General features: G+C 38.5%; 1 protein-coding gene across 1 annotated transcript in view; it reads right to left on the bottom strand.

Moving 5' to 3' along the window:
* Positions 1-10565: 10565 nt before the first annotated feature.
* FREM1 (FRAS1 related extracellular matrix 1) overlaps positions 10566-12647 on the bottom strand; it is a 273665-nt gene continuing 271583 nt past the window's right edge. Inside the window, exon 40 of the mRNA XM_055578036.1 lies at positions 10566-11262. Within this exon, the coding sequence (XP_055434011.1) occupies positions 11063-11262 (200 nt within the window). The 3' untranslated portion in view covers positions 10566-11062. The remainder of the gene's footprint in view (positions 11263-12647) is intronic.

Raw genomic sequence — 12647 nt, 5'->3', positions numbered from 1 at the left:
ACTCTGTGTAGCTAGGGGAATGCTCTGCAACATTAAACTCATTTCTTAGGAACTTGGTCCTAAATAAAATGGTGAAAGAATGGGAGGTCAGAGTGGGCAAAAGAGCTATGAGAAACCTGAAATCTTAACCTCCAGGAGCCGACCTGTCATTGAACTAGCTTTCTGGGGAATAGAAGTTTTACTAAGAGTCACCTCATCCACAGGGTTTCCCTGGTGCCTCAGATGGAAAAGAATCTGCCTGCAGTGCAGGACACCCAGGTTTGATCCCTGGGTTGGAAAGATCTCCTGGAAAGGGAAATGGCAATCTACTCCATATTTTCACCTAGAGAATCCCATGGACAGAGGAGCCTAGTGGACCACAGTCCATGGGGTAGAAAAGAGTGGGACATGACTGAGCAACTAACAAACACTTTCACTTCACTTTCACCTCACCCAGAACACCAGGATTTATTTGCAGCTCCTTCTTTACCCTGCCCTTTCGTGATTCCTCAGCGTTGGCTCCATTTGAATGCATGTGTGTCTTCCTCAAAGGCTCCTCGGAGGCGAGGTCTGTTTGCTGGAGACTGCACAGTGAGCAACTTGGAGAACAGGAATTTTGCTGGATGCGTTTTTCTGCTTCTTTCCCCTTCCCGGCGCCTCACTCTACACTTAGGTTAATGAATGTTGGCTTCAACACATCAAATCCAGGAAAAATTTTGGACAGCAACTTCTGCCATGGGTCCTTGTCATGCTTTACTTTCTAAGAAGTATCACTTTGTCCTAGAGAGCTTATCTTTAATTCTCTGTGTTTAGACTTTATTTTAAAATCAAATTTCCACTAGATCTGGGAAGACTCAAAGTAAAACTTTATTTTCCAACCTGGCCACAGTCTCAGAATAGGTCTTTGAACATTGTCATACCAGCCACAGGTCCCAGGCAAATCTCTTCTGAAAGATGATTATACTCCCAGAAAAGGCAACTTCAGGCCAGCAAACTCTTGTGTTAGGGAACTTTACACAGCTCGTAAATTGCTTTCCTCTAGTTGGAAGATGGGGATGGTGTATCACCAACAGAAATGAGTGTAGGGGGCATCTGTCTGAAAACTGTTCCCCCATTGGCCACCTTGCCAGTTTCTGCTTTTACAATGCAGGCAGATTGAGGGAACCATATTGTCCCTATAAGCTCATAACACATGGACAAATGATTAAAAACACATGGAAAACAGTTCCACGGCTAAGCTAAAATTCAGATGGGAACGGAAAATCAACTTGCAAAGCTTTCAACTGTCTCGAGGCCAAATGTAGGACAGAATGTAAAGAGAAGTTGCCAAAAGAGAGGGAAGTTTTGGGGAAAAAAAGGCAAGCCATGGATAGGAAACCTAAAACAATGGCACCTTGTGCTGACAAGGCTTCTCTAAACCTCTCCAAGAGTAGGCACCAAAACCAACCCTGGAAATATTAAGACCTTCCTTTCATGAAAGATTGTAGACAGACTTATATTTTCTACCCTCTATAAATAAAGGTTGGCTTTGCCATCTTGGCAACACCTATGCAGAACCATAATGTTAAGTATCTGTAACATAAATATTAAAATATTACACATTTTTCCCTCCGAGGTGTAGGAATTAAATAATAAGGTGGCATGAGACAAACTGAAAAATCATGAGAATAAAGTGCTAAAGCAAAGCAGAACTTTCCAGTAAGGCTTGCCTTCTGTTGTGTACCTGACCCTGGGCCTGAGTTTGCTATAAAGTCAGGCAGGCCTTCGTCACATTTGCAAAAGTTCAACTCTTGACTCAAATCTGAAACTCTTAGAGGCCTGCTATCCATGGCTAGTCACCCACATGACCTAAGGATTCTGCTCAGTGGGAAATCTTAGGCAAGAAGGTGACTTCCTGGATGTCAGTCTCAGCTGAACTTCTCTGTCCTTTAGTTTCTAGGCGAATCTTTCTTGACTCCCATACACTTCAAACCACCATTGTCTCCATTTAGTGGGACATTCCCTGGTGGCTCAGACAGTAAAGAATCTGTCTGCCAATGCAGGAGACACGGGGTTGGGAAGATCTCCTGGAGGAGGGCATAGAAACACACTCCAGTGTTCTTGCCTGAAGAATCCCCATGGACAGAGGAGTCCATGGGGTCGCAAAGAGTCAGACACGACTGAGTGACTAAGCACGCATGCACGAACAACCAACACACATGTTCTTTTGGGCCCTGATGAATCCTCAATATATGTAGCAAGTGTGTTACTTACTGAACATAAAAGGGAATTTTGAGTATACAGCCTCACTGGGGAACCATTCTTAGAAAATAACTATCACCCAAGTCCTTACCAGTAAACAATCTTTTAGCAAAACAAACAATCTTTCTGTCAGTGGAAAAGCTATTTCCTAACTTTTCTTTCTTTATAATAAGATTTGGGTATAATAGATCTGCATTTGTAGAGATGTGGGTGGACAAGGAGGCTGGACACAGTCGGGGAAAGTGAAGGGTGGGATGAATTGGGAAATCAGGTTTGACCTCAATACACTGCCACGTGTACAATAAACAGCTAGTAGGAAGCTGCCCTATAGCACAGGGAGCTCAGCTCAGTGCTCCGTGATGACTTAGAGGGGTGGGATTGGGGGGTGGGAGGGAGGTCCTGGAGGGAGGAGGTATATGTATACATATGGGTGATTCACTTCATTATATAGCAGAAACTAGCAGAACACTGCAAAGCAATTATATTCCAATTTTTTAAAAAAGATCATGCATGAAAACAAGGCATACCGGAGTTTTAAAAAGAAAGATATCAGTCTTCTAGGTTCTTCCAACAGCTGGAGACACCTCTATGTTCAACAAAGTGTCCTAAAACATGGGAATGTTCTCACTGGTAATATCGAACTTCAAAACTGTCCCACCCCTGCTCCTCCTCCCATTTACTGCTTGAAATTGTCACCCTCTTCCAAGTACTGTGCATCACACACACACACACACACACACACACACACACACACACACACTTATAGCTCTTCAACTTTTACAAAGATGTGTTTTATTGAATGCCTAATATGATCCAGGCATATTCTTCATAGTTCCACACTTAATTCACTCAACAATTTCTTTAGAAAGTTATAATTACCTCCACTTTCTAGATGAGAAACCTAAGGTTAGAATACATAGCTAGGCAGTGGTGGGACTGAGATGTAAAACTATATCAAGCTTTTCTCCCTTGTCAGTTTGCCTATTGTAATATGGCTATTAAACTTGTACACACAGTATTTTAAACTCTGCTATTTAAAATTAACTTTTTACAATAGAATTATCATTTTAATGGAGCAACAGAATATTCCATTAAGCATTCTTCTGTTGTTGGACATTTAAATCATATAAATTTGTTCCAATCTGTATTGCCCTGAAATAGATATCTTTGGGAGATAGTGAAGGACAGGGAAGCCTGGCATGCTGCAGTTCATGGGGTCACAAAGAGTTGGACACAACTTTGCAACTGAACAACAATTCATATAGCCTTCCTTTTCTTTTGAAACTTTTCCATGCTGTTGTAGACATTATTTCATTGTTTTATTTCTCTAAACAGTCTTATTGAAGGATAAATGAGATACAATAAACAAGATGTATTTAAAGCGTATGGTTGGACAGATTTTGACACATACATATATATATGTGTGGATGTATATGTGCTAAGTCACTGCAGTTGTGTCTGACTCTGTGCGACCCTATGTCACACAGAGTCTACCAGACAAAGGAGTCTACCAGTCTACCAGACTCCTCTGTCCATGGGATTCTCCAGGCAAGAATACTGGACTGGGTTGCCATTCCCTCTTCCAAGGGATCTTCCCGACCTAGGGATCGAACTCGCGTCTCTTACATCTCCCGAAATGGCAGGCTGGATATGTATATATGTGTGTATCTGTGAAACTATCACAATCAAAATAGTGAACACATCCATCCCCTGCTAAACTTTCTTTGGGCCCCTTGTCAATCCTTTCCTCTGTCTTTTCCTGTCCTCCTTGGTCATTTCCAGATAACATCTCACTTACTTTTTGTCAACATAGATTATGTTGCATGTCCCAGAATTTTCTGTTAGTGGAGTACACATACACTATGTATTCTCTTGTTGTCAGGCTTCTTTCACTCAGCATAAATATTTGAACAATTATCCATGTTGTAGAAAGTTCTCATTTGCTTTACTCCTGCATAGTATTTCATTATAGGGATATGCTATAATTTATTTATCCATTTGTATGATAATAGATGGTTGTTGACAATTCTGGCTGTTGCAAATAAAGCTACTTTGAATGTTTATGTACAAGTCTTTCAGTGGAGATATGCATTTTTCTCTCTTGGATAAATACCTAAGAGTGGATTGGTTGGATCATATACATGTTTAACTTTTGAAGAAACCACCAAATTTCTTTCCAATGTTGTTGGGCTACAGCAATGTATGAGAGCTGTAGTTCCTTCAACACATAGTACAGTCAGCCTCTTTAATTTTAGCTATTCTAGTAGAGAGTAGTACTATCTTATTGCGACTTTAGTTTATAATTCCTTCAGTTCAGTTAAGTCGCTCAGTCGTGTCCGACTCTTTGCGACCCCATGAATCGCAGCACACCAGGCTTCCCTGTTCATCACCAACTCCCGGAGTTTACCCAAACTCATGTCCATCGAGTCGGTGATGCCAAAAAGCCATCTCATTCTCTTTCGTCCCCTTCTCCTCCTGCACCCAATCCCTCCCAGCATCAGAGTCTTTTCCAATAAGTCAACTCTTCACATGAGGTGACCAAAGTACTGGAGTTTCAGCTTCAGCATCAGTCCTTCCAATGAACACTCAGGACTGATCTCCTTTAGGATGGACTGGTTGGATCTCCTTGCAGTCCAAGGGACTCTCAAGAGTCTTCTCCAACTCCACAGTTCAAAAGCATCAATTCTTCTGCACTCATGACTAATTAATAGGAAAATATATTTTCATGTAATTTTTCATCCATATATTCTCTTTGGTAAAGTATCTATTCAAATATTCTACCTCTTTATTCTTATATTCTATATATTGGAGTTTTAAAAAATAAAGTTTGCACACAAGTCTTTATCAGATATATGCATAGTAAATATTTTCTCCAAGTCCATAGCCTATCATTTTTTTTAAACAGTGTTTTGGGTAGGATGTATTATCCTTTTATATGCATTGTTGGATTTTAATTGGCAAAACATTTTTTTGGAATTTTTCCATCTATATTCATGAGGGATATTAATCTGTAGTTTTCTCTTCTTATAATATTGTTGTATCGTTTGCTTGTCAGAGTAACACTGGCCTTAGAGAAGGAATCAGAAAATAGTCTTCCTTCTGTGAGTTTCTGACTTTTGTAGATTTGGAACTCTTTCTTTCTTAAATATTTGTAGAATTCAATAGTAAAGCTATCTGAGCCTGGAATTTTCTTTGTAAGAAACTACAAATTCAGCTTCTGCAATAGTTTTAGAGTTTTCTCAAGTTACCTATTTTTTCTTGATTGAGATTTCAGTGTTTCTTTCATGGGATTTGACCACGTAAGTTGTCTGTTGATACCAGTTGTTCACGACGGTCCCTTATTTTTCCTTTAGTAGCTGTAGAATACATAGTGCTGTCGCCTGGTGCTACTTCTCATTCCCGACATTAGCCATCTGTGTCCTCTTCTCACCTTTTCCTCATCAGTCTGGTTAGAGACTCACCAACTTCATCAACATTCTCAGAAAAGCGGCTTTTGGTTTCACTGATTTTCCCCTACTGATTTTTGTTTTCTATTTCACTGGCTTCTGTTCTGATATTTTTCATTTCCTTACTCATGTCTTCTCTCTTCTTGAAGTGGAAGCTGAGGCTAATACTTCCTTCCTTTCTAATATAGGCATTTAGTGCTATAAAATTCCCCATAAGTACTGCTTTAACAGTATCCTACAAACTTTGATGTGTTTCCATTTTCATTCAGTTTATCATATTTTTTAATTTCCTCTTTGATTTCTTCTTTACTTCTTGCATTAAAGAAGTCTATAATTTAGTTTCCAAACACTTAAGGGTCTTCCAGAGATATTTCTGTTATCGATTTCTCATTTAATTCCATTGTCGCCAGTGAACATACTTTGTATGACTTGAATTTTTTTTAATTAATGTATTATTGAAGGATAACTGCGTTACAGAATTTTGCTGTTGACTTGAATTTTTAAAAATTTATTGAGACTCATTTTATGTCCCAGAATATGGCCTGCCCTGGTATATGTTCTCTGAGAACTTGAAAAGAACGTATATTCTGCCCTGTTTTGGGGTGGAGTGTTTGATAAATGTCTATGAGGTTAATTTGGTTAACAGTGTCCATACTTTTATAACCTTACTGATTTCCTGCCTACTTGTTCTATTGATCCTTGAGAGAGGGGTATTAACATTACTGACTATAATTAGAGATTTTGTCTATTCCTCCTTACATTTCTCTCAGTTTTTGCTTCATGTATTTTTAAACTTAGTTATTAGATACATAAATATGTCTTCTTGATTTATTGACTCCTTCAAATGGTAAGTTTTTATCCTTGATAATACACTTTGCTCTAAAATTTACTGTGATAACATAGCCACTCCAGCTTTCCTTTGACTAGTTTTAGGACAATGTATCTTTTTTTTTCCATTTTTCTTCTGTAGGGTAAGTTGGGATTGATCGCCTTTGGGAAGCCAAAATACAGATGGGAATAGAAGCAAAAGGTGAACTCATATACTTCATCACTCGGAAAAAGTATTGCAGGTTACCATAAGGCCTTTAATGGAAGTGCCAGTTGATTTTTGTTCCTTTCTGTCTTAAGATAAACTAAATTTTATTGCCTAGCAGAATATATAAGACCCATAAAAACTGCTCAAAACGAACAGTGTAAGTTATGAGGACAGTATATTCATTTCCTGCACAATCCTGTTCTAAAGACTTATAAAATTACTTTTAAGAAAATCAAGGCATTCTGGATACTACAGGCATCCAGACACATGCCTCCATCAATAACCGTTCTCCCATGATTAATGGGGGGAAAGAGGAGGAAGATCAATAAAGCAGCACTGTAAATTTAAAACTCTGTCAAATCAGCATTTTCTTTCCCTTAACCAACTGTATTAACAAATAAACAAAAACCTGAGAGAGACCTGGGGCAAAGACTGGAAAAAGTATCTTGGATGAATTGCATAAACATACAGCTAATACATCAACCCATTTATAGTTTTCTAAAATACATTTTTATGTGGTGATTTTTAATAGCATTTTTTATTGAGATATACTTCCTATAACACACAATGCACCATTTTAAAGTGTGCACTTCGCTGGTTTTTAGCATATTCACTGTGTTGAGCAACCATCACCATCGTCTAATTCCAGAGCACTTCCATTCCCATGGAAAGGAACCCTGTTCCCATTAGTTCCAATTTCCCCTTCCACCAATCCTCTGCCTAAACTGGACGTTTCATATAAAGGGAATCACTCAGTACGTGGCCTTTTGTGTCCATCTTCTTTTACTTAGAATAATGTTTTCAGGTATATGGTGAACCTCATAATACTCACCATTGAAAGGTATTTTACTGGAATATAATAAACCATTTGCTCAGAGTGATAACAAACACATGGAATAATTAGAAGAGACCCAGCCTACAATCTGGAAGACTGTAGCTCTCTGGTGCTGATTTCTTCTCACTTTAACTTCTGAGGACTTTGGTCCTTTCTGCCGTATAATATTAGAGGAGATGATATCAAAGATCTCTCTTCCTTATGCCTGTTACTCCAGAAATCTCAAAGACACAGAGACACACACTGCTTGTCTATTTGGAAAAAATAATTGTAACAAAATTAATTAGCTAGATTTGAAATCTTTCACTCCTAACCTGATCTGGAGATAGGAAATTTGAAACAGCTGTTATCAATAACACCTTGACCTGATTATAAATTCAGGAAGTTCACACCAATTTCTTAATCAGTTGAGAAATAAAACAAAAGATGGTCTGAGGTCTTTGTATCAGTGTGGCTTTCCCTCCGATTCTGAAAAGGGATAATGCAATCAATGACTTCCATTGTGACTTTCTCCCTGATATATATATATATATTTTAAAAAGCTCCATGCTTAAAAACAACTATTAGAAATTTACATATACGTACCATGCTTTTATACTTTCTATCTCATCCACTACATATATCTAGTATCTACAACAGTATCAGGCACTTCACAGTCAATATTTGTTGAATGGATGGTAGATGGATGACTGGATGGATGGATAAATGGATGGAAGCTGTAAAATGAAAGGCTGATCCAAACAGTAAGGATGAAAAATACATGTTCAGTTTTTTTCTCCATTTCTTCTTAAATGGGTAAAATAAATATAAAATGTTAAACACTAAAGGAATAGTAATTCAGAATTAGAAATAGCTTATTTTATTAATTTTTGTATAACACTAGGTACAGTACAATTAATATGCTGCTTTGTCACAGAAATTAATCAGCACTAGTATATGGTTTAAATTATACAGAAACATACTGTTAAACATGTGCATATTCTTTTTGGCTGTCTTAAAAATAAACCCCTAAAAATGTAAATAAATGTCACCTGGTTCATTTTTACCACCCCTTGGAAGAAGATGGAATAATTGTCATATGTTTTTGAGTTTATGTTTAGCAGATATATACTACATATATGTATGTTTTGTTAAAGACCAACAGTCACAAGATTCTGAAGAGCTACACATTATTGAGCTGGGTTAATGCCCTTGGATTATATGGGACTTTTCCTGAGTCAGTATTCAAATCTGGAGAGAAGAACTGGGTGACATTCAAGTCCTCCTTTCTGATTCTCTCTTTCTTAGCTACCAATCAACTCCCATCTCTTCCTACTCAATCCTTCTCTCCACTCTCCCCTTATGTATAATCTCCCTTTCCCATTCTATCATTACCATTACTCCATTTCCTTCCTTCCCACTCCCACCATAACCTAAAGGATGACAATAATCAATTGAGGTGGAGAGAACCATGATGATCATTTACTACTACTCCCCCACCAGTCAAAGCCCAGTCATGAGAGGGAGATGAAGGTCATGCACCCACATATTGCTTAGCACCCACACTTGCTTGAATTTTTATTTGTACCTTCTTCCAGTTAGTTGGATTTTACCAACATTTACTTGATTAATGTTTTCATGACCAGGAATGATTTAAACATTCTTCTAGTATTTCTTTCAGTTGCTATAAAAATCAAAGCATTCTCTCTTGTGCTAACATTTGCAATTACATTTTAATATCACTGACATGGCAGAAATGTATAATCAAACCTACCACGCTGACTAGGTTTACACAGTTGCCATGGTTCTGGATTTCCAGTCAATACAGATCTAGGAATTCCTCATTCCTTGACCATTTACTTTGCATCCTAGGATATAATCCTTCAGGTAAACAACTCCTTATTTCTTTATTCAGCATCCCATCTTTCAACATTGCAGAGGCCCATGGATCAGAAGGGCCATCAACTAATACAGAAAATGGGTTTACACCTTCTGATTCAACACCAGAAACTGCTTGTGTCATATGGAAGACCTCTATATCAGAGCAATTCAGATTCTACTTGTGATACCTAAGGGAAGGAGCCTCCTGACTCCACACTGATGTTGGAATTTTATAAGAGGTAGAATGTCTAAATCTCATTCCAATCTGTCTTTGTAAATATTTCTTTTACCAAAATCTTGATAAACAAGTACAAATAAAACAAGCTTGTTTTTTATATCCAAAAAATGAGACTGAATTTCTTTAGTCACTTTTAGTTTCTCTCAAGGTATTATTATAATAAAATATGCACCAAAACTTTGATCTGCTTGGTAGCTCTGTTTTGATTCTGAAGTGACTCTGGTACTCATAATAGCAAGTTACATGGGACACAACCATATTTTTCAGGGATTATGAAAAGAGGAAAATTGTGAGTAAATGTTTCAGAAATAAATTTCTAATTTCCTGTAATTAAGTTTTGATTTCAGAAGGGAGTTCTTGTAAGGCTGCAACATGCTTTACTGCTACAAAAATGTTTCATTCAGCTGCCATTATAAATTAATAAGGTACCTTTTCATTAGAGGATCAGGTTAACATGGCAATTCTACACATATTAAATATTTAAGGACTTAAAATTATATCAAAATCCTTTCTGAGAATATAGGCTTTCAAGGACTCTGTTTTTAGTTCTATTTTTCTTTATTCATCTGCAAAGTTCATTGGGACACTTTTGAGGAAGCCATATTTTTCTTCCATATGTTAACCATCATCCATATATGCTTTTTATTCCAAATGTCCTTGAGAAATGTTACTCAGTGCTACAAGCACGGATGAACAGAGGCTCATGTTGCTTCAAATGTCTCCTGAGTCTGTAAAGCTGGGGAAACCCAATTATTCACTTTAGAATGGCACAACCATCTTACTGGAAAAGGAGCTCTGTCTCGTGGGAAGTGATGGGTAGACTTCTGAAGGACAGGTAACCCCTGAATTCTTACCTGAACTACAGCTTTGCAGATGAACTTCCATCTGCCTGATTCTTCCATCTAAAGCCTTCCTTTTTCACCACAGAGAATTCTCCTTTTTATCCACAGCCTCTCAGCTTTCACATTTGAAAGGACTCCAAAGGGACAAAGCAACCCTTTGCAGTTCAACCTTGATTTAATGAACTGGCAGGGTAAGCCTCACTCAGATGGAAGTGGTGGAAGCACCTGCAATATAGATTTCAGAATGTGTTCATTTAAAGTATTGGGGAAAAAAATCCAAGGACCATGAAATTACTGTTGACTGAAATATGAAGTCTCCAGAATAAGCAAATTTATACCACATAACACCTTGAGGATTTATTTCAAAATGTACTGAGATGCAAAAAAATTAACTTTTCCTCTAAGAAACATTCATTTATCAATCTTCCTGGAACTATTGTTTCTTTACTAGATAGAATCCTTCAAACACTTTGATAGAAGAAATGTACCTCATCAGTCATGACACTCTGTTTTCTATTGAGTACTATGCACAAATCCTGGAAATAAATAGATAAAAACATCCCAAGTAGATACTTGCAGGGCCAGTTAGAGTTTCCTGGAGCACACATAACTGTGAGATTTTCCCTTCCTACAGTCCTTTGTGTGCCATTTTCCTGGCCTTTGAACCAAAACACAGTCCTTGCCATGCCTTGAACGTTGCGGGGGCCCTCTCCTCCAGTTGGTGAAGGTCACAGGTTCACCGCCAATCCACTCCCAGTGGCCAGCACGCACTTGGTCATTCAAACCTGACATGAACCAAAGAAGGGTGCCAAATGATTTTTATTACTTTTACAACTGGATGTCATATCAACCCACTGTTCTAAGCTCTGTAATCACATGCAATTGTGAGCCTACATTCTAAAGCGTGGACTAGGACCTGGGAATCCTCTAAGACACCCTGAGACTATGAGGCTTTGGTGTAAGGCCAGGTAGGAATCCAAATTCTAGCTTCACCACTTGCTAGGTGAACATATCTGGGCAGGTTATTTAACCTCTCTGAGTTCTCCAAGTATTAGTTTTCTCATCTCAGAAATGTATATCTAAGTAGAACTAGCTCTATGTTGAGGATTAAATAAGATAATGTACATAAAGCTCATGACATAGAAGTGTTAATAAATGGCACTTATTATTCATACTTCCTACAGGCAGAGTACCTGTCACAGGGAAACAGATATACTCCTGTCTATTTATCTTCCTTGTGATTCTTGGGTATCATATTTGAAAGTAGCTTATTAAGTATTATTTTTAGTCTGGAGCTTAAGATTTTTTTAATCTGCTACAGTTTTAATAAAAAGCAACTCTTCTCAATTTGCCTCTCTACTCCCACTGGCAATTTTATTTTTTTTTAATTACACTTCAATGTTACAAAGCTCTTAAAATTTTTCTTAAGGAAGCATTCCTGGGATGAATTGAAAGAGGAGCATTTGATGTATATATACTGTGCTGTGTTCTGTGCTATGCTTAGTTGCTCAGTCGTGTCCAGCTCTTTGTGATCCTATGGGACTGTAGCCTGCCAGGCTCCTCTGGCCATGGAATTCTCCAGGCAAGAGTACTGGAGTGGGCTGCCATGCCCTCCTGCAGGGGATCATCCCAACCCAGGGATCAAACCTGGGTCTCCTGCATTACAGGTAAATTCTTTACCATTGAGCTATTAGGGAAGCCCCCATATATATACTGCTGCTGCTAAGTCACTTCAGTCATGTCTTTATTTATCGTGGACTCTGTGCGACCCCATAGACGGCAGCCCACCAGGCTCCCCCGTCCCTGGGATTCTCCAGGCAAGAACACTGGAGTGGGTTGCCATTTCCTTCGCCAATGCAGGAAAGTGAAAAGTAAAAGTGAAGTCGCTCAGTCGTGTCTGACTCTTAGTGACCCCATGGACTGCAGCCCACCAGGCTCCTCCATCCATGGGATTTTCCAGGCAAGAGTACTGGAGTGGGGTGCCAATACTACAATGTTTAAAATAGCTAGCTAGTGGGGAGCTGCTATAATACAGGGAGCTCAGACCAATGCTCTGTGATGATCTAGGTGGGTGAAATGGGGGTCCCTCAAGAGGGAGGGGATGTATACATACAGCTGATTCATGCTGTTGTACAATAGAAACTAACACAACATTGTAAAGCAATTATAC

The sequence above is a fragment of the Bubalus kerabau genome, chromosome 4 (assembly GCF_029407905.1).
Source record: "Bubalus kerabau isolate K-KA32 ecotype Philippines breed swamp buffalo chromosome 4, PCC_UOA_SB_1v2, whole genome shotgun sequence".
Lineage (NCBI taxonomy): Eukaryota > Metazoa > Chordata > Mammalia > Artiodactyla > Bovidae > Bubalus > Bubalus kerabau.
This window is presented reverse-complemented; position numbering and strand designations above follow the sequence as displayed.